The sequence below is a fragment of the Prionailurus bengalensis genome, chromosome F2 (genome assembly GCF_016509475.1).
Source record: "Prionailurus bengalensis isolate Pbe53 chromosome F2, Fcat_Pben_1.1_paternal_pri, whole genome shotgun sequence".
In the NCBI taxonomy this organism is placed as follows: Eukaryota; Metazoa; Chordata; class Mammalia; order Carnivora; family Felidae; genus Prionailurus; species Prionailurus bengalensis.
The window spans coordinates 49,867,874-49,891,407 of record NC_057353.1 but is presented as its reverse complement, the minus strand read 5'-3'; the positions used below and the strand labels follow the sequence as shown (position 1 = coordinate 49,891,407).

At 39.1% G+C, this 23,534-nt stretch overlaps 1 protein-coding gene across 50 annotated transcripts in view; it reads right to left on the bottom strand.

The window, feature by feature from the left end:
* Positions 1 to 23,534, bottom strand: part of RIMS2 (regulating synaptic membrane exocytosis 2) — a 604,627-nt gene that overhangs the window by 5,798 nt on the left and 575,295 nt on the right. For all 50 annotated transcript variants that reach the window (XM_043601572.1, XM_043601575.1, XM_043601571.1 and 47 more), the window contains 2 exons: positions 5,054 to 5,195; positions 339 to 451 (listed from right to left, as the gene is read on the bottom strand). In XM_043601572.1, coding sequence (XP_043457507.1) covers positions 339 to 451; positions 5,054 to 5,195 — 255 coding nt within the window. The remainder of the gene's footprint in view (positions 1 to 338; positions 452 to 5,053; positions 5,196 to 23,534) is intronic.

Below are 23,534 nucleotides of genomic sequence, written 5' to 3'. Positions count from 1 at the left end.
CGGAGGTGCAGACAGATGGAGACACAGAATCTGAAGCGGGTTCCAGGCTCTGAGCTGTCAGCCCAGAGCCCAACACGGGCTCAAACTCACGAACTGTGAGATCGTGACCTGAGCCGAAGTCGGACGCTTAACTGACTGAGCCACTCAGGTGCCCCGATGTTATCTGACTTTAAAAAGCATACTTAAATGAAGTGGAAAAATTGGTTAAACATTTTTATTGGTAAAATAAAAATACTTATTCCTCTTGACAATACTGCTCGAGACTCTATGAAATCAGAGAATGTAATTTTCAATAATCCAGAAGAGAATCAATAAAATCACAAGACAGAAATTCTTACCCATTGCAGGTGTAGCCAGAGTCTGACGCCCCACTAGCTGGGCAGGGCCAAGGCCATCCAGAAAATCACTGAATTGGCTATCGGAGGCCAGGCGGACGCCAGGGAAGATCAGACTAAAAGCAAAAGAACACATGAGGTTAAACCCTCAACCCATTTACTCTCAGGCAGCTCGGGTTTCCCTCTTGCCCCCTTGTGTCACTGGCACTATTTTCCTACTTATATTAATTGGATCCCAACACCCAGATCCACCTCCCATGGCTCTTCCTTTCTTCTTCTGTAGCGGCCCATGTGTGTCACCAGAAGCCCCTGTCACACCGGATTGCAGGCTGCTGTGTGTGTGTCTTTCTCTTCCGTGTCTGGAGGACATGGACTGTGATTTCTAGCAGTAACACCGAGCACCTGCTGAGCACCTACTCCACAACAGGCACTGTTGTATTGAATCCTCTTAGCTACTAGGAGATCGATTTTAGTATCTAACCTGTTTTATAGATGAAACTTCCAGATCATTCCCATCAGTACACGAACATACTGTTATTCTTCCACCTTAAAAAAAAAAATCTTCTACCTTAAAAAAAAAATCCCTTTCAAAAAGAAGAAGAAGAAGAAGAAGAAGAAGAAGAAGAAGAAGAAGAAGAAAAAGAAAAAGAAAAAGAAATAGAAAAAAAGGGGCACTTGGGTGGCTCAGTCGGTTAAGCATCCAACTTCGGCTCAGGTCATGATCTCACAGTTTGTGAGTTTGGGCCCCACATCACGTGAGCTCAAGTCCCACTACAGATGAGTTCGAGTCCCACTCTATGCTCTGCACTCCACTCTCTCTCTCTCTTTCTCCCTCTGCCCCTCACTCACTCATGCTTTCTCTCTCTCTCTCTCTCTCAAAAAATCCCTTTCCTCACTCCACTTCTTCTGTTGCTACCTACCACCCCATTTCTCTACTCAAAACTCCTTGGGGGAGTTGACTCTATCGCTATCTTCAATTTCTTTTTTCTTGTTCTTTCTTGAAACTCTATTCAGTTTTCCCTTGCTCTCTTGCTTGCTTTATTTTTCTCCACTCTACCAAAATTTCTCTGACCAAGGTGACCTAAGGGCCACAGTGGTAAGCCCAATTGTTAGTACTCGTCTAATGTAACACATTAGTGGCATCTGGCACAATCAAGCCCTCCCTCTTCCTTGAAACATTTTGTCCACTTTGCTTCCCAGATCCTCTAGTCCTCTGATTTTTCCCTTTGGCCACTCTGCTTCAGTCTCCTTCACTGGTCCTATCATGAAATATTGGGAGCTCGATCCTTTGACTTATTTTTTTCTGCATGCCCCAATCTCCTTGGTAATCTCATGAAGTTTCATGGTTTTAAATGCCATCTATGCTGATATGGCCTAGATTGACATCTCCAGCTTGGACCACAGACCTGCATTTGATCTGCGCTGTCTACAGATCTGCTTGGATGTCTAACAGACAACTGATACTTAATTTGTCCCAAACAAAAAGCCAAATTCTGTTCTTCTCAGGAGATTCTCATCTTTTATTTTTTTAATGTTTTTATTTGTTTTTGAGAGAGAGAGAGAGAGCACATGCATGTGTGAGCTGGGGAGGGGCAGACAGAGAGGGGGACAGAAGATGTGAAGCAGGCTCTGCACTGACAGACTGACAGCAGAAAGCCCGATATGGGGCTTGAACTCACAAACCATGAAACCATTCCCTGAGCTGAAGCCTGAAGCTTAACGGACTGAGCCACCCAGGCACCCCTTAGGGAATACTCATCTTAAATAGCAAGTTCATTCTTTCAATTGCCCAGTTTGGGGTAAGTCTTTCCTCTTTGTTATGGACTGAGCTGTGCACCCCCCCCCCCCACCTCCCACCCCCAACCAATGCATATGTTGAAGCCTTAACCCTCAGTAAGACATAGTTGGAGATTGGGCCCTTAAAGAGGTAATTAAGGTTAAATGAAGTCATGAGGGCAGGGCCCTAATCTAATATGGCTGGTATCCTTGTAAGAAGAAGTAGAATGGAGAAAAATAAAGCAAGCAAGAGAGCAAGGAAAAACTGAATAGAGTTTCAAGAGAGAACAAGAAAAAAAGAAATTGAAGATAGCGATAGAGTCAACTCCTTATAAGAAGAGACATCAGGGGCACTCAGCAGGTTAAACGTCTGACTCTTGATCGTGGCTCAGGTCAGGATCTCGTGGTTCGTGGGTTCGAGCCCCACATTGAGCTTTGTGCTGACAGTACAAAGCCTGCTTAGGATTCTCTCTCTCCCTCTCTCTCTGTTCTTCCCCTGCCTGGACTCACTCTCTCTCTCCAAATAAGTAAATAAATAAAAACATTAAAAAGAAGGAGAAGAATAGTAAGAAGAGACATCAGGGGTATGCATGCATAGAAGAAATACCATGTAAGCACATGCTGAGGAGGAGGCCATCTGCAAGTCAAGGAGAGAGGCCTCAGGAGAAACCAAACCTGATAACACCTTGACCTTGGACTTCTAGCCTCCAGAACTATAAGAAAATGAATTTCTGTTGTTTAAATTATCCAATCTTTGGTATTTTGTTAGGGCAGCCCTAGCAAACGAATACACCCCCTTTCTCTCATCACTTACATCAAATATATCAATTAACTCTTATTGGCTCTACTGTCAAAATACATCCAGAATCTGTCCTCACTAATGATACCACTGTGGTCTAAGCCATTATTTTCTAGCGTTGGTGTTACTGAACAGCCTTCGGAATGATCTCTCTGTGGCCAAATTTACTTTCCACCTCCATGGCAATCAGAGTGATCGGTGAAAATGAAAGTCAGATGATGTCAGGACTCTGCTCAAATCCTCTGCTGGTTTCTAATCCCTCTCAGGGTAAGAGCAAAGTCCTCACAATGATATATAAAGACCATCTGAGCTGTCCACCCTGCCCCCGCTGTCTTAATTCCTAGTCTGTTGCTACTCCTGCCCTTAGTCTGCCCCGCTGTCCTTCCCACGCTGATGCCAGGCGAATGCTGCCTCGGGGCCTCAGCACTGCTTCAGCCTGGAATGTTCTTCCCTCAAATGTCCATATTCTTCAAATCTTTACTCAAATATGTCCTTTTCCTTGTCTACCTTACAAAAAACCTACCCTTACCCTCTATCGTCTCTCTTCCTTTCCTTCTTCTCCTTAGCACTTACACTATCTAATCTACTATATGCTTTACTAATTTTCCATATATATATATATGTATATATATATACATATATATATACACATATATGTATATATATATACATATATATATACATATATGTGTATATATATATTAACAACTTTGCTTATTTTTTTGTGCATCTTATCTATTGACTGTAAATTTGGTGAGGGCAGGGTTTGTTTTTCGTTTTATTTTATTCTGTATCTCCAGCACCTGGAACCATGTCTGGAATACTGTAAGCACTTAACGAATACTTGTTAAGCTCAGTTAATTCAAACGAAACTGAGAAAAACTTGCCCAAGTTTCTACAGTACCAAGAAACAGATGAGAACTTAAGCCTAGGTGGTTCTAAACCCACGGTCTTAACGACTAACTGATTTTGGCTCCCTTGTATGAATTATATCCCTTACTCAGCACAGTGCCTAGAGCACTGGAAGCCATGAAAATATTTATTGAATGAGTTTATGAGTATTCATCCCATTTTTCCAATATTATATAAACAGCTGGGGCGCCAGAGGCCCCAGTCTGGATATTTTTGTGTCCCTAACAGTATCTACCACAGCACTCTGCAATGATGCGAGCTCAATGCACATTTTCCACTTCATTCTCCATCTAAGACTTCCTTGATGAACATCAAATCTATTTCTGCTGCCGGCCTTAATTCCCAATACAGTTAATCCAAATATTTTGATGTTTCTATAAGTATCCCATATAACCTTATTTAAAAAGGTATGGAGACCATACACGTCTCTTGTATTTATATGATCTTGCTACACAAACGGTCCCTGTGGCATATCATCGATAATCGGCCAGCGGCTCCTATGGTAACATGTCTGTGAACTGGCTACACGCATGTTGTCTGAACATCTGATGCTCCGTGGTGATGACAGAGTGGAGTCAGCAAACGCCACCTTCCTCTAGTGGTGTCCTTTAACACACCCATCTCTGGATCCGCAGTTGCTAATTATCATCAATTTGTCGGTGACAGGGCTACACAATCTTGACAAATGCTTTAAAAATATCTCAGATACAGCTGATTCAAGGAAAAGCTATATGCTAACTACATAAAGGAGAGGCTCACCAGCTTACTTTGTGGCGTTACATCGGTCTGAACTGCTTGTTACTTCGTGGAACTAAGTATGTATCCGGCGTTCTATAATTTTTAGTAATAGGAGCCAAGATTTTAAAAATTAGCATTGCTCATGTGGTGTGGCACGAGGGCTTATTCTGTCTTATTCCTTCTCCATATTATGTCAAGCGAGGGCAAACTTTCATGTGCCTGTGTTGTGACAGTCACATTTTAGCGTCTCGCTGTTAAAGCAAGACACTTTGTCCCCAAACCTATCTCCTTTGATATAAAAAGCCACATAGGTCATATTTCTCAGTGGCAGGTGAACAAAAAAGAAGTCCTCCTCACAGCAAATCAGCCAGGGAACGTGAAAGTGGCGCTGTGGAGTGTGTGAGTTAGCTTCTGGGAAAGGGCAGAGAGTGAGACAGAAGATGGTCTCAGGCAAAGGCACGGAAGAGATGCGCGTCACACTGGCCCCACTCACTTTCCTTCCGAGCTATAGCTGTTCATGCTGCCGTCCGTAGATTCTCGGCTCGCCTGCCGAGTCATCCAGTTCCTCATTTCCACAGCCAGGCCCGTCTCTGTACTTCGCTGGACGGTGCTCCGGAGCTTTTTACCGCCGGCTTCTGCACAGACAGAAGACAAGAGGCATGACAGTTGTGCCACCACCATCTGGTAGCAAATCATAAGCAGCCAACGTGGTGAAGGTCCTCAGGTGGAAAGAACTGCGTAAAACACAAAGTGCTCTCATTAAGGAGACCGAGAGAAAAGGTATTTGAAACAGTGTCTGGTTGAGTGGGATGAAGATATTCTAAAAAGTCTTCAAGAAGCACAAAATACTGCCACTAAAAAAATACTGTTGTTTTGTTTCCGTCTAAAGCAGTGTTCAAATCGGTAACAAGAGGAACATAAAGTTTCAACCTAAGGAAAACAAAATAAGCTTTGTTTTCATCCGTAGTATTTAAAGGCAAGGTTGACTTATACCTTTTTTTTTTTTTTTTTTCCTTTCCTTTCTTTTGATCATAGTGAAAAGATTAGGGCTTGACTTTATTTCCAAAGAATAGGTCATGGGTTAACCTCAATTCCAGCCTCTACTTTCATACAAAAACCTGATTTTGTAGAGTGATTGATAGTAGAGGGCAAAGAAAGCCAAATAAGGGAGACAGCCTCTCTGATATAGTTTCCCATCTGTTGGTAACTTTCAGAGACTCTCAAAGGGAACACAACCCCCCCCCCCCCCCCCAGCAATACCAGCTGAAAAGAGCTTTCTAATTTGGAGTCATGGGTAGTCATGTCCTCAGGCATCTTCAACAGCTTGAATATGAGACTTACTTAGAGCGGCCAATTGGAAGACCAAACAGGAAACTGAGTCAGGGACCACAGATGTGACAGAGTGTGCTAGTGATTTGGAGAGGTCAGGGAGGAAGGAGCTTCACAGACAGAGTGGGATTTTAGCTGGGCTTGAGAGACGGGCACACTGGGACCTAAGAGGCAAGAAGGAAGTGTTTGGGGCCAAGGGAAGGGCATGGACAAAGGCATGAAGAAAGGAATGACCATGGGCAGTTAAGAGATGGCACAAATAACCAAAGCATATTGAAGAGCAGTGGTAGGAATGTGTAGTGGAGAGATTACTAAAGGTGGGGCAACAGAGTGACGGTCCAAACTATTTGTATTAATTTACTTCTTGTTGGGACTAAATATATATCTACACTGACCATGCATACCATTAGATTTTGGGGGACGATAAGCTCTTTTAGTGCCTCTATTCATAATTTCATTTTAGATCGATAAACATTTGCTGATATTGACTGTAACTTCTTGAAATTTCTCTCACCACGCCTCTTAGAATATTTGCTCACCATTTTGGAACACTGCTTTCAACTTCATCTATTCTCCACTTTCAATCTTAATGTACATCAAAATGCTCTAAAAAGTTTATATCACATATCAACTATGACCGATCTACAACTCAGTTCCGTAATCCAAGGCTGATATTTTAGAAAATCGATGGTAAACATGTTGTACTGATATGAACTATAAGACATTCTAAAGCATCCCTTCTTACTGATGAGGGAAGTCTCTTCTTTACAAAGACATGTTAGTTAATAAATATAAAAGGACTGATAAAAATTTTACATGACCAATTTGCAACCTCCAAAGCAATAAATGATTCAGATAAAGCACATCAATGGATGCTAACAGCATTAGATGAAAGGATATTCACATTAGCGCCCCACCCAAAATCATTTCACAGTTTAGTTCTACTTGTGAAAGGTAAACACGTACTTTAAAACTGGGAAACCAGACATGTATCACCATCCTAATTAAGTGATCAAACTTAGTAGCGCTCACAGTGGGACAATCATAATGTACCTCCTGGTATAACATACCTAGTACCTCGTACCACCTATCGAGTTATTCCAGACAAAAATACACAACCTGTTTCTAATCAGGTCTTTGGAACCAATTTATAGCTTTCAAAAACACAAAGGATAGAGTAAAAGATAAATGATACAATAAAAAAAAAATTAGACAAACCCAGAACATGGGGTTTTGTTCAAGAGAATTGGCTTAGTCTCTTTAAAAAGTTAATATCGTGGGGGAAAAAAAAGTTAACATCATTAAAATAAACAAACTAACAAGGTCAGGGAATTGGTCCAGATTTTAAAATATCACAGAGATATAACCATTAAATGCTATGAGTATATTTTGACTTCTTTTTGGGAAAAAATAAAACAAGAAATACTAAAAACAAAACATTCTAAAAGCAATTTAAGGACAAATAGGGAAAATCTGAACATGAATTGGATATTAGACAGGATAGGAAAATAGTTAATTTTCCTAGTAATAATGGCATGTATTACAAAAATTTCCTTATCATTATAGACATATGAGGAAGTATTTAGACCTGAAATGTTCTGTCTGAAACTTGCTTTCAAATAGTAGAGCAGAAATGCACATACCCACAAAAAAGGGAAAATGTTTTTTAAAAAAGAGTAGGGATGAGGAAGAGACTCTTGGCGCTCATACATTTAATATTTATGACCATTTGACAATGATCCCCAAATGGCTACACCTAAAAGTCATACAACTCTGTCCAGGGGTGAACTGGAGTCACGGGAGGTGCCAGGCTGTTGTTCAAGAGCGCAGCCAAGGGCTAGGATCCTGGCCTCTCCGTGTGGCATCCGTAAGCTATATCACCTCCAAGTGGGACGTACCCCTTCAGTGAAGCTGGAAACGTGGGATGAGCATATGTACAGGACTTTCAAAGGAAATGAGGTTCCTATGGGACACACAGCCTTTTGATATCGGTCTCCACCACAATAAGAGTAACTTGAAAACCTGCTATTACAGGTTGATGAGGACCAGCGACCATTTGTCAAAGATCAATACAATGGGAGTGTAATCCTCATGTTTACAGACTGCTTTTCACCTGCATTCTCTGTAGAACAACTCTAAGAGTCCCCACTTTACAGACACAGCGTCCATGGGCCCTGGCAGCTTACACAAGGTGACAGAACTAAAGTTTATACACAGTTCCCTGACTCCCGATTCTCTGCTTTTTGCTGATTTGTTATCAGAATACAGCCGATGGGTAGCCTGCACGGAAGGCCCTGTTAGAAGCAGCTGGTGAGGTGGAAAGAGTGGGGCACGCTCAAGGGGTCAGGCCCTGGGGTCGGACTGGTTCTCTTTGAACCCCCACCTAAGCACACACAAGCTGGGTGACATCGAGCGAGTTACTTACTCCCTCTGACTCAGTTTTCTCAACCTGTCTAATGGCAGAGACAATAACGCCTACCTCATAGGATTTTTGTGAAAATAAGAAAAATAATACATTTAAAGTGCTTAGGAAAGTGCTTGATACATGGAAAATCTTCAATTAATGGTACTGTCGTTACTACGACTACCAGGTAGGGAATCAGAAAACATGTTTTCTAGGCCAATCTCTACCACTAACTAGCTGACTCTGTGGTTTTCTCTGAGTCATATTCCCTGAGCCTCTGGTTCCTCATTTCTGAAAATGGCAAGGAATGGGGGCAGGGGTGACAGATTATTTCTGCTCTCTTTTAGCTATAAAGTCTATGAGTTTGTGTCATTAGTCTATGACCAAGACCATGATTAACAGCATACATTAAGGAGATAATGCGACTTACTGTCATCTGATGGAATCAAAGAATTCTATGCAATACACTGAGCATTTGTAATAGCTCTTTATGTCTGATACACAATAGACTTATTTAAAAAGTAAATGTATTTTTCAGTATTACAAATCCTTTGCATCACATTCACAATAAAAGTAATTTAGCCTAAATACGATTGATCATGGTGATTCACATTTAATGCTCCAAAAGCTTTGTCATGTCAGCCAACCTAAAAACTGAATCTGGATAACCGAGGATTTGGTGTCTACATGAAGTCAGTGTAGTAGCCAGAACTCTAAGATGGACCCATGATTATGTTACTTTATACAGCAAAATGGACTTTGCAGATGTAATTAAGGGTACTAATCAGTTGATCTAAAGATAAGGAGATTAGGGGCGCCTGAGTGGCTCAGTTGGTTAAGCATGTGACTTCTGCTCAGGTCATGATCTCGCGGTCTGTGAGTTCGAGCCCTGCGTCGGGCTCTGTGCTGACAGTTCGGAGCCTGGAGCCTGCTTCCGATTCTGTGTCTCCCTCTTCTCTCTGCCCCTCCCCAGAAAGTTCACACTCTGTCTCTGTCTCTCTCAAAAATAAATAAACATTAAAAAGAATTAAAAAAAAAAAGATAGGGAAATTATCTGAGTGGGTCTAACACACCCACATGAACCTTTTTAAAAGCAGAGTGCTTTCTTTGGCTAATTCCAGAAGAGTCAGCGAGAGATCTGAAACACGAAGGATTCAGTGCACCTTTTTGGTTCAAGATGGAGGGGATCGTGTGGAAAGAACCTGTGAGCAGCCTCTAGCTGCTGTGAGGCAGCAAGAACACCGAGACCTCGGCCTACAACTGCAAGGAACTGGATTTGGCCAACAACTTGAATGTCTCCGAAAGCAGTTTTCCCCCAGAGCCTCCAGACAATAACTCAGCACAGCCAACACCTGACTTCAGCCATGTGATATCCTTTTTAAAAAAAAATTTTTTTTAACGTTTATTTATTTTTGAGACAAAGAGAGACAGAGCATGAATGGGGGAGGGTCAGAGAGAGGGAGACACAGAATCTGAAGCAGGCTCCAGACTCCGAGCTCTCAGCACAGAGCCCGACGCGGGGCTTGAACTCACGGACCGCGAGATCGTGACCTGAGCCAAAGTCGGCTGCTTAACTGACTGAGCCACCCAGGCGCCCCAGCCATGTGATATCCTAAGCAGAAAACCCAGCCATGTCATCCCAGATGTGTGGCTTACAGAACTAATGAACTGACAAATGAACTACTTAATTAATGAATTAACAAATTAATTAACTAATACATGAGTGTTGTGTTAAGCTGTTAAATTTGTGAAAACTGTTAGGCAGCAATAGGTGATTTTTTAGATACGTTTTCTTCTAACTGGCAAGCTCTATAAAAATTACCTATTGTGACCATAGAGTGGACCAACTGAAATTATGCATAGGAACTCAACAGCCATGATTAAAAAATGTTTTTAAAGGTATACATACGTGTGTGTGTATATACACATTACATACATATACATATATACATATAAGATATGCGCCTATGTTTGGATGTTTAAAAATACTCAGATAGTAGGGGTGCCTGGGTGGCTCAGTCGGTTAAGCGTCAGACTTCGGCTCAGGTCACGATCTCACGGTCCGTGAGTTCAAGCCCCGCGTCGGGCTCTGTGCTGACCGCTCAGAGCTTGGAGCCTGTTTCGGATTCTGTGTCTCCCTCTCTCTCTGACTCTCCCCCGTTCATGCTCTGTCTTTCTCTGTCTCAAAAATAAATAAATGTTTAAAAAAAATTAAAAAAAAACCTCAGATAGCAAACTATAGGACTAAGGCCCAGATTATATTGGGGTAGAGCCCTTAAAACCACTCTGGTAGGTATTTTGAACCATAGTGCATTTGCAGAAGATGCCTGCAGGTAAAAAACCAAGTTCTTGAATTGCCAAACATCACAGGCAGAAAGCCGAACACAGGAGGTGTCCTTGTTATTCTGTTCTGCTTAGTCTGATGACTCATTCACTTGGCACCCTGTGTATTCAAAGAAAGCCACTTGATTAAATAAACAACAAAGGGTCAGTTTCCCCTAATAATATCTGAAAACCCTTTGAGTGACTAAAGGTCCCCCCTGCTACTGATTTGGAAACTTTCCTAAGCCCCCAGATGAGGCTCAAAATGAAACGCCGAACTTAGTGTTATGGGGGCTTCTTTCCAAATCTTGTGTCCACAGAACCCATTCCTGCTTCCTAGCCTTTGGAAGGTCTCGTCTCCTGTTTGCAGGCAGGGTTACTGTAGAGTCAGGATTCTCCTGACAATCAGTGTGGGAAATGATTTACGGAAACAGGTGGGAGAGGTTGGTAGATTCTAAAAGCTGACTTCAATTTTAGTTTTGGCCACAATTTACGTGTGTTGAGTTAATAAGGCACTGATTTTGCATTTTATTAAACATTACCATTTCCCAGAGTGAGTATAATTTAGGGAAGCCATTTGCATCACATTTAGAGAATATAAAAATGCATTAAAAATCAGAATTTCTAAAATTATCGATTCATAGAATTTCAGAAGCTGTCTCAGGAATCCAGTCTACCTTTGTGGTTTATGTACCCCTTTATAGTAGCGATAAGAAAACGGAGGTCCAGAGCGGCTAGTTTCCCTTTAGTAGAAGATTTTCAAATGGAACTTTATTCCACCTAACCCCTCCTAACTCCTCCAACTTTCAAGTTTAAGAATTAACTCCAGCACTCCCTCCCACCTCTATGGTGGCCCCTGTGGACATAACTTCCCATCTGCAGATTATATATCAAGACATGAAGGAGGTAGATTTATTTACCTGTTTGACTTGCAGGACTTCCAATTCTGGGATACTCATGAGTAGTACTATAATTGCATATAAAAGCTGTGTACTTATGTTTGTCAGGGCTTCTTACTATAATACATGCAATTCAAACCTCTGAAAATCTCAACAAAACAGGCGCAAATATCTGATCATTTCTTCTGAGCTAACCCAGGATCTGCATCAACAATCAAAATAATAGAAATTAACAGAAAGTAGCAGTTGATTTCTAAGATTGCTTCGGAGTTTGCCACAAATCCGTTTGTTCCAACAGCTTTGTCGTAACTATCACGACAGTTGTGGAGTCAATAGCTACAATACAGTGAGCGACAAACAGGAGTCACAATTACGATAGACATTAGGTCTGTTTGAATATATTCACCTTCCCCCCCCCCCCACCTCTGAAGTTAGGTGTGGTCATGTGACTTGCTGAGCCCAGTGAGATGTGGGCAAAACTGGCCCTTGTAACTTCAGGGCAGAAGCCTCAACAGCTGAAGCGAGAGTCACCATGTCCCCCCTCTTCTATGTGGAAGCAGATAGCAACAGGCACCTCCACTGACCTGGGTCCCTGAGCACAGCCACAAGTATGGCACTCAATGGACATGCAGAAGGAGTGAGACATGAATTCTTTGAGTTAAGCCACTGATAATTCTGAGTCATTTGTTATCACAGCATAACCTAACTAATTCTAGGAGATACACAGACACTAGCCATAACACAGTATTCCATTCTCTTGAAACTAATGGGTTCTAAGTTTTGTAATTTTTTCCTTTTTTCAGCATCATTTAAATATTTATCACTTTGAATACAGTCCTCTTAATTAAAACTCTGCATTTGGTATTTTTTTTATAACTGCTTTCATCGCTTTTATCTTATTAGTATGCCGAAAGAAATTTTAATCATTGTTCTTAAACTTCAGATTCATATTTTAAAAACATTAATATAATTTTTAATAAACTTCTAATTTTAGAATAGCTTTAGATTTACAGGAAAATTGGTACAATGGTACAGAAAATTCCAGTATACTCTACACCTATTTCTCCCTATTATTAACATCTTACATGGCTATGGTACATTTGTCATAATTAATGAACTAATACTGATACATAGCTACTGACTAAAATCTATGCTTTACTGAGATCTCCTTGATTTTTAATCTAAATTTTTTTTCTAATCCATGTCACATTATATTTTGTCATCGTATGTTCTTAGTCTCCTCATAGAGACAGATTTTTGATGTCTCTAATTTCTGACATCCTTTTTCATCTATAACTCGTCTTAGTTTGCTCTTTGCATGTGAAATTAATATGCAGTACTAGAATTCACCATGGTATAAATATACGATTAATGAAACCACTTATTTTTATTTAAAAAACAATAAATAAGTTGAAAATGCTCATCTATAGAAAAATAGAAAAATATTTCATGCCATAAGTAAATAATAAGTGTATGAAAATTATCAACACTAAATAAATTTATACCATATGGCATAATGTAAAGGGACTAAGTTAATATACATATTTTTAAATAGTTTATTTAAAAAGCTCAGCTGTCTTTCAGATAAGAATTAAATTAAAATCAGTATTCCCAGGGTGCCCACGTGGCTCAGTCAGTTAAGTGTCTGACTTCAGCTCAGGTCATGATCTCACGGTTGGTGAGTTTGAGCCCCGCGTCGGGCTCTGTACTGACACAGCTCAAAGCCTGGAGCCTGCTTTGGATTCTGTGTCGCCCTCTCTCTCTGCCCCTCCCCTACTGGTGCGCGCGCTCTCTCTCTCTCTCTCTCTCTCTCTCAAAAATAAATAAAAACATTAAAAAAAATTACTATTCCTGATGTAATGATTCAGGCAAGGATCAGTACTGGATGTCAAAATCATTTGATGAGGGACACCCGACTGGCTTAGTCAGTTAAGCATCCAACTTGGCTCAGGTCACGATCTCACAGTCTGTGAGTTCGAGCCCGGCCTTGGGCTCTATGCTGACAGCCCAGAGCCTGGAGCCTGCTTCAGATTCTGTGTGTGCGTGTCTCTCTCTGACCCTCCCTTACTCGCACTTTGTCTCCCTCCCTATCTCTAAAAGAAATAAACATTTAAAAAATTAAAAAATAAATAAGTAAAATCATTTGATGAAAGGTTTTGGGGAAATAGGATATTCACATGGCACCAAAGTATTACCTCAGAGATTATTTAGTAATTATAAAGGGAAAGACATCTCCTCCTCCCTAGAAGGAAAGTGGCAGTCATCTCTAAACCAAGTGATCAAAATGAGCATACCTAAGAGTGAGAAAACTAATGGATGTATAAAGTTTATATCACCTGTGACATTTATTTATTTTATTTTATTTAAAATTTTTTAAAAAGTTTTTATTTACTTATTTTGAGAGAGAGAGAGAGAGAGAGAGAGAGCGCACGAGTGGGGGGTGCAGAGAGAGAGGGAGAGAATCCCAAGCAGGTTCTGCACTGTCAGTGCGGAGCCCCCTGTGGGGCTCCAACTCATGAACTGTGAGATCATGACCTGAGCCAAAACCAAGAGTCGAGTGCTTAACTGACTTGAGCCTGAGCCACCCAGGCGCCCCCTCACCTGTGACATTTAAACCGAAACTAACCATGTCTCTAGATCTAATGTCCAGTTAACAGGGAAGACAGGGAATAGAGATAACAATCAAACAAATCCAGATTGTTAGATATTCTATAAGACAACTTTATCTGGATTCTTCAATAGTTAGTATCATGAAAAAAAAAAAAAACAACAGGTAAAAGTACTGTTAAGATTCTACCTAACAATCAAATGCAATGAATGAGCCTTGACTAGATCCTGCATTGAGGAAAAAATATAACAAAAAGCCATAAAATGCAATTTGGGGATGACTGATAAAACTGCATAAGGAAGAGACATTAGATGATAGAGATTTTTTGTTAATTTTATTGTTTACGTAGTTTTTTAAAATTAGGAGATACATGCTTATCTTATCTTGCTCTCAAATACTCAGCAAAAATGCATACGGTGTGTGCATGAGAGAGAGCGAAAGGGAAGCAGGGAAGAGACCGGAAGATAAAGTCAAAGAAAAATTGGTCAGTCATTCACTTTACTACGCTCTTTTTGAATGTTTAAAATATTTCACAATAAAAGTTGGGAAAAATTCAATTACTAAATTCACATCAAAGGAAGGAAAGAAAGAGCTATTGTGTCTTGACTTACTTGTATGTGGAGATGTTTGGATATAAAATCTACCTGCTTCTAGTCCTCATAAGAGTGTTACCTGGTGGTTATTATCACTATCATTTTCTTTTTGAGGAAACTGCCTAAGTTACGCAGCTAGCAAGTGACACATGTTACACTTGAACCCAAACCCTAGCAATGTCAAAGCCTATGCTTATTTCTCAAAGCAGCCTGCCTTCCATCCTTATTTAGTATTTTGGACACTAATTTCTGATTCCACAGTAACCAGTGACTTGAAACCTCATCTCATGTTCTCACTGCATGTCCAAATAAACTTAAAATAAACTGTTTTATGAACATTGTTGAGATTCAGACCAATTCATGCTTTGTTGTTTTATTATGAAAAATGGGAAAATGTTAATTTGTTGCTAAATTCTGACTTCATGAACGTGATGGCAAAAAAACCAAAAAAACAAAAAAAACAAAAAAAGAAAAAGAAAAAAACAAAAACCCAACAACAGACTCTTAGCTATAGAGAACATACTGATGGTTACCAGAGGGGAGGTGGGTGGGGGTGATGGGGATTAAAGAGTACACTTAGGACGAGCATTGAGTCATGCATAGAACTGTCGGATCACTACATTGTGCACTTGAAACTAATATAACACTCACTCTGTGCTAACCATACTGGAATCAAAATTAAGAACTTTAAAAAATTACCATAAAGATGAAAAAAAAGTATATTTATGATAAAATTCAAACAAATGTGTCAGAAATAGCTATTCCTTATTATATACATTTGCATTTCTATCTCTCAACGTGTCACTTTGGATCTATCCATAGCAAAAAGTGGAGATTTCATCATATGATGCCACAGCAAATAGTATTAAATATAGAGTGAAAAATTATGGATTTGTGAAGTTAAAAAGGACCTTGACTCTTTTGTGTCTTGATCCTCATCTGTAAAACAAAGGGGCTATTATAAGAACAAAAAACTGCAGACCAATATCTCCCAGGAAAGCAGATGCAAAACCTTCAACAAAATATTAGCAAGTCAAATGATGAAGTCGGATTTATCTCAGTTATGCAATGCTGGTTCAGTATTCCCAAATTATTTAATGTTATATATCACATAAACAAGTTAGAGAGGAAAAAGCCCATGATCATATCAGTAGACCCAGAAAAGCATCTGACAAAATCCAACATGTATTCATGATAAAAACTCAGTAATCTAGGAATAGAGCTTTCTCAAGTTGATAAAAAAGCGCTATAAAAAATTTAAAGCCAACAACAAATTTAATAGTGAGAAACTCAAAGCTCTCCCACCAAGATTCAATACAAGGCAAGTATGTTCTTTCTCTAACTCCTTTTCAACAGCATACTGGAAATTCTAACTAATGCAATAAGACCACAAAAAAAAAAAAAAAAAAAAAAAGAAAGAAAGAAAAGTTAAAAGAAAAAAAAGAAATACAAATTATACAGATTGAGAAGGAAGAAATAAAACTGTTTTTGCTCACAGATAGTATAATGTTTATGCAGAAAATCTGAAAAAATAGATATAAAAACTCCTAGACTAATAAATAATTATAGCAAAGTTGTAAAACACAAGGTTAATATACAAAAGTCAGTTTCTTTCCTATATCCCAGCAATGACTAAACAGAATTTGAAATAAAAAAACCAATATCATGTATATTAGCATATAAAAAAATAATGTTAGGTATAATATGAAGAAAACTACAAAACTCTGATGAATTATATCAAAGAACTAAATAAATGGAAAGATATTCCATGTTTGTGGATATGAAAGCTTAATATTGTTGAGATGTTAGTTCTTCTCAAATTGGTATATAGATCCAATGCAATCCCAATCAAAGTGCCAGCAAGTTATTTTGTAGATGCTGACAAACTGATTCTTAAGTTTATTATGGAGAGGCAAAAGACCCAGAAAGGTCAATACAATATTGAAAACAAAGAATAAAGTTGGAGGCTGACACCATCAAATTTCAAGACTACAGAAATCAAGACAATATTGTATTGGTGGAAGAATAGATAAGTAGATCAATGAAATAGAACACGGCCCAGAAATAGGCCCGAGAAGTGATGAATAAAGATCTGATACTATAATCTATGTGACAGTTTTGAAAATTATAAAATGCCATACAAATCTTTTTTTGAAAACTGGAATAATGTGAAATCATTCTAAACTTGCAGTAAGAAAATTATTTATAAATAAGTGGGGTCTTGCCATTCGAAAGCTGAGAGAGACTGCTGGCCAAAATGGATTAAGGGGTTGCCTTCCCACACAAACCCATTGTTTTCAGATGACATCAAGGTAGATGCCATTAAACTTGAGAGCAAAGGAAGTGGGCAGAGCACAGAGGCTACAAACTAAAAGAACAGAATCTTAAGGCTTAAAATCTTTGTCAAATGAGGTGTTTGGTTAAAGTTACTCATACTTGAAACTGACTGGAATTAAACAGACTGTACAGCTATTGAACTTTTGAAAAACTAAGCCCAGTTGGAAAAGTCTGTTCAACTCTTTAAAAAAAAAACAAAACTTTTTTTATGTTTATTTATTTTTGACAGAGAGAGAGAGAGAGAGAGAGAGAGAGAGACAGAGCATGAGCGGGGGAGGGGCAGAGAGAGAGAGGGAGACACAGAATCTGAAACAGGCTCCAGGCTCTGAGCTATCAGCACAGAGCCCGACGCAGGGCTCGAACTCACAGACCGCGAGATCATGACCTGAACTGAAGTTGGACGCTCAACCGACTGAGCCACCCAGGCGCCCCAAGTCTGTTCAACTCTTAAGGTAACTACTGAGTTTCCCAATGTGCACTAGCAAGAAGCAGGCAATGAATACTATACAGCCTCCTTTTCAATGCAAATCTTTGTGGTCAATGAAGAATAAAGACAAAGAAATACTTTTCCAGAAACCAGAACCAAGGTTGCCAGATAAATAAACCAAGGAACGTATTGTACTGTCAATCTTTGCCATTCCTTTCAAGTGGGATTTGATCACTCTTGTGGACAATTCATTGCTTTGTATTTCCTATTCTCTCTTCTATATGAGAATTTTGATTTTCATTATCCTGTTGCTACTCTACCGTTTAAATCGAATGTATTGTAAACAGATGACTTACCTTTAGGTTTACAGGTCACTATAACATGAAAAGCCCCATCTGGATATAAGGAAGACAGCTACACATCATTCAAACATCCTAGATTTCAATTTGCATGCAGTGAATGAATGGCATTTTAAGGTTGTCTTTCTAGGGAGAGACCGACTACGATCTGTATGGAAAATAAGAGTGTGCATGGATATTTGGGTAGCCAAATCTATAGAAAAAGTTAAAATTAAGAGAGCCATACTCTTTACCTCAGCCTTCTTTCATAGATTTTTCCCTCTTTTCCTATTTGCTTATGGTTATCAAGCAAAGAGGAGAATAACCCAATAGCAAACTAGTATTTAAAAATATTAAAAATGGGTAATTAGGCTAAGTTTAAGGGGTTTTCCCCTGGTAATTATTTTATATTACTAAGTCGATATTTCTTAATGGTTTGGGTCACTAGCATTTGAACCCTTTTCCTATGTATGAGAAAAAAACCCCATCCTTCAATTGTAGATGCTAAAATTTGGGGGTGTCATTTTTCCAGCCTGTCTGGCAGATAGGGCATGAACAATGACTGAGGTTCTGCTACTGAGGATTAGACACTACTACCTCAAACTTTGAATCTGAAGCTAGAGAAGCAAAGAAGCTGAGACACCACAGGCTCCCATTCTAATGAGGATGCTGGCCGCAATACAGAATTTCCAGGAAGGTCCTATAACAGTACGTAGTGATTCAACATCGACGGTTGACAATAGTGTAAGCTGTGTTATCTGCGCCAAGCAGCGGCATTAGTTCGCTAGGATTAGTTCCGCAGTATGTTTTGGGACAACGTTCCTAACCTCTGGCACAGGATCTCCAATCTTCCTAAAGATTCTGTGACCTATCCAATATCCTTTAGCAAATATCTTTTCTACCTAAATTGCTAGAATTGGTTTCTGTCGATTACAACTAGGCACCCTAAATGAAGCATACTACATATACATGGTTCATTTATAGTTTATAGTAAAAAAAATATGTTCCTAGTTTATATGGAGCTAAGTATACCCAACTTCTAGGTGTAGCACAAAGAACACATGACTTTCAAGCATTCTTGTACCTGCAAGATTGGAAACAGTTATTTAAGCAATTTGGTCCCTTCCAGCTCTAATTGCTTCTTTCCATTTCATAATATGAACACAGAAATCAATCAGATACTTATTCCTTTATTCACTCACTACATATTTGCTAAGTACTTACTTGGTGTAAGGCACTGTGGAAGATAAATATATGTAACACTTGATCACATAATTCCTTATATAATTTTACAATTTAGTAGGTGAGCTAAGATAGTAAATAAATAATGACAATCCAAGGCAATACATTCTAAGTGCTATATGAGTGCTATTAAGTACTGGGAGCCGTACCGTCCAATATAACAACATAACTTCGTGTGAATGACGGAAACGTTCGATAATTCTGCACTGTCCAGTAAGGTAGTCACTAGTCATGTGTAGCTACTGAGTGCTCCAAATGTGGCTAATGTGACTCTGGAAATAATTTACAATTTAATTTGGTTTTAATCTATTTCAATTTAAAAAGCCACATGACTAGTGCTTTCTGTATTGGACAGCACAGATCTAGTTCAGAAAAAGGTTAACACATTTTGATATGGGATCAGGAGAGAATAATAACCATGACAATGCAGTGCACAACCCCTCTCTAAGGTGAGTGTTATTATGCACAGTTCACATAAAAATGAGGAAACTAAAGCTCAAGGAAATTAAGTACCTTGCTTAGTTCACACAACTAGGAAAAGGTGGAGTTAATACTTCAAACCCAGGTCTATGCCCATTCACCTTTTCCTCTGCCTACAGAAGCTTAAACGGATTCTGAAGACTTCATAGACAAGATATGAGTTGAGCTTTGAAAGGCAACTGGATATCATGCAGATACAGTGGTAGAACAAGAATAGAAAGAAAGGCATGAACAAAAACTTGGAGGCAAAGAGCAAGAAGGCTTAGTTTTACTGAATTACTGGATTCCCAAAAGGCCTTAGAAGCCAGGGAAGCTATGCTGTATATAAGAACGGGATTGTTAAAGATTTTGAGTGTCAGGCTAAAGGCACTATTTAGTAGGAGATAGGAATCTACTGAAGCTTTTGGAGGAAGAGCAGTGTCAAGATCAAGGTCATATTTAAGAGAACTGATTCAGGGGCCATGAAGTTGGACTGTGATGGGGAGACCCAGAAGGTAGAGAGCAGGTTGGGAGACTCTCAGGAGATTTTAACGGGGAGCAAACGTGGTCCTCAACTATCAAGGTGACAATAAGAATGGGAAGGAAGAAAGCAGTCCCCTGACAGAAGTTGCCAACTGGTGAAACACATTTGGTCAATAGGTTATGTTTTGTTTGGCCCAAATAATGTTTATATTTTTTCATTTAGGTGCCAACATTGTAAAAGTTAAAGATTTTAAGTAAGCATCCAGATTTATAGCTTTTCTCTTAGGGAAAAAAGAAAAGTAAGTTTGCCAACCCTGGGCTGATACCCAATTTGGCATCAATGAACTGAACAGAGCGTTCACCATTTCTTTTTGGATGGGTAAGCTTTCTCCAGCTTTTCAGAGTCCTTGCTTTTCCCATTTGTATTACATCTGGCCTGCCACCTCACTGATGTAGGTTACTGCCTGGCCCATGATTCAGACAAGAGTAAGAGAACAGCTGATCACTGAAATAGCTAAAATAAACAGTCTTTTCATTGAGTTTCATCTTAAAAAATGATCCTTCAAAACTTAAACTGGTACTATCATTTCTATGTTAGCTTTTTTCTTCAATTGTTCAAATAATATACATACATGGCATTAGGTAAATTCCCCCCCCCCCCAACCACTGTTACAGTAGAGTTAGAGATAGGAACAACTGTATAGAATGATCTTGTCTGATCATTAATAAGGGCCTACTTAAAGAGCAACAGAGTATTTACATTAAACCATAGTCTTTGGCAGCAAATGGGATGTCGCCATTACCACCTTCTAGTAGGTTTCTTTCGTAAGTCATTATACACAAGATGTCTCCCTAGGGAAGCTCATCCCCATTGCTAGTTCTGAATTTAGTGGGCTCACTGCAGGATGAAAGAAAATTGGGGTTAAACTTGACTTTTGTATTAAAGTTTTAAGTTACTCTAAAGATACTGTTTGGACACTTACCAGTAAAAAATTCTGAATCTCAGACAAATAGGTAATATTTAATAAGTACTCTGAATGAAACGGTTCTTTCATTTATTTCTTTAATTGCAAAATCTTTTACTTCACTGTATCTGCCTAGAATGTAAACCTAATATAAAAATGTTGTGCTATCAGGGTGCCTGGGTGGCTCAGTTGGTTGAGCATCCGACTTCGGCTCAGGTCATGATCTCGCAGTTCATGAGTTCAAGCCCTGTGTCGGGCTCTGTGCTGACAGCTCAGAGCCTGGAGCCTGCTTCGGATTCTGTGACTCCCTCCCTCTGCCCCTTCCCTGCTCATGCTCTGTCTCTCTCTGTCTCTCGAAAATGAATGTTAAAAAAATTTTTTTTAAATGTTGTGCTACTGTTGAATATGATATGGACTCATTTATGAAGTGATGTATTATATATAATCAATCATAATCTAGAAAAAACAGTATCTCCTAAGAAAAGATACATATTTAGACTAAAACTGACTATCCACGTCCTGCCCCAATATTGGCATTGTCAAGATGTGCAAAAACTATGATCACCAAATTTTAAAAAGTCTAGATCACATATTAAATTTAAAAACAATATAGGGGTCCTGGGTGACTCAGTCAGTTAAGCGTCAGACTCTAGATTTCTGCTCAGGTCATGATCTCATGGTTTGTGAGTTTGAGCCTGGCGTCAGGCTCTGCGCTGAGAGCATGAAGCCTGCGTGGGATTCTCTCTCCCCCTCTCTCTCTGCTCCTCTCTTGCTCTCGGCTCTCTCTCTCTCTCTCAACATAAATAAGTAAACTTATAAAAAAAGAATTAAGTGTATCATTTTGCCATATACAAAGATTAGACTAAGAAAGTATTTTCTATACTCTTCCTATTTGTTGCACGGTCTCTTAAAGAACGAGGGTGAATTAAATAGGTATTACTATTAGTCCCTTTAGTTCCTTTTAAATTAATTCCTCACAGCTTCATTATCATATGCAAAAAACCTTTTCTCAGTTTTTCTGGTAAAAACTATTCCTGTTTCTTGGATGGTTTTCCTATAATTTAATTTTCAAGCTAGTGGCATGTAAAAGAAATTAAATGAACTAATTAATTCAGTTACTAGCACTAAGTTGATAGAATCTCTTCCGTATGATTGCCAAAGCCAGATTTTAACTGAAGAAGGCAGGCCATAAAATCAAGCAAATCAAATTCATCACATATTACACATACATAACTGAACAAGAATCACTAGCCCTGAACCAGAGGTAACATTAAATAGCCTCTGAGAAACCAGATCTACCAAGTGTTAGAAAATGTGCCATGTTCTTCCCGTTATAAGACCATAATCATTTGCCCTTGAATCCATGGGTGGCAAGTTGTGGGGAAGCCTGTCCTACTAAGAATGGTAACTTTTCCTTGAAATGATTCCTTCTTTCTTAGAATTACATGTAATGGTTAAAAATTCTACATCCAATAATATTCCACGTGGGGACTCCATGTCAAGGCCAAGTAGTTTACACAGTGAAGTTAATATTTATCTCATAGGGTTCAGTGATAAAATAAATAATCATAATTCATAAACTGTTAAGTAACAAGTTAGGGACTATTATTATTAATTTTACTTAAAAAAAAAAAAAAGCTGCTCAGAGGACTGGAGTCTTGGGAATATATCCAGAGACAAGGAAGCAAAAACAAAACAAAAAAACCCAAAAACACATAAAAAAGAATTGCGAGCATACAAAAGTGATGCTACAAAGACCAACCAAGAATCTTATTTTGTTTATAGGAATGACCCTTTCATCCTCAAGGAAGTCGGCCCCATTGAAATGTATAATCCGTGGCCAAGTTGTTTAATGTCTCTAAATCTCAGCGTTCACACGTGTAAAATGTTGAAAATAATAACTTCCTTGCGGAATTGTCATGAAATCAAAGGAATGTGGCACGTAAAATGTGTTCTATTATTATTATTGGTAACTGTTATTATCGTACTGTACCTGGTCGTCAACTCCGCAGCACATTACTAGGAAATGTAGTGTAATCATGAAGAAACAACACACAGAGTAGTTAGGATTATAAACTCCAGAGCCAGATTATGGATTTAGACCCTAGCTCTGACACTTCCTAGCTGTGGGCTCTCAGCAAATGGTTTTCACAGGTGCACCCAGCAGGCGAGAGACTGAGAGCTGTCACCGATGCTCAAATCCATGTTCCGCTCTCACTTTCTCAGGATGCCTTTCTCTCTTAAATTAGATTTTCTTATAATCTCTTACTGCACTCTGTATTTCGCCATCCTAACATTGGTCACAGTTACAATTCCATAGTTGTTCCTATTAATTTCTACTTCCATTAGACTGTAAGCTCTACAAGGGTGGGGAACATATACAGTCATTCAGGGACTACCATAGCTAACACATCAAATAGCCTCACTAAATATTTTTGAATGAAGGAATGAATACGAACAACGTGGTCTCTCAAAATAAACTTCCTGGTACTTCATGTGCAGAATGGTAATGTCTGGATGTGCACTATAAGAATGAAGTGAGAATATCGAACTGGAGTGGAGAGTACA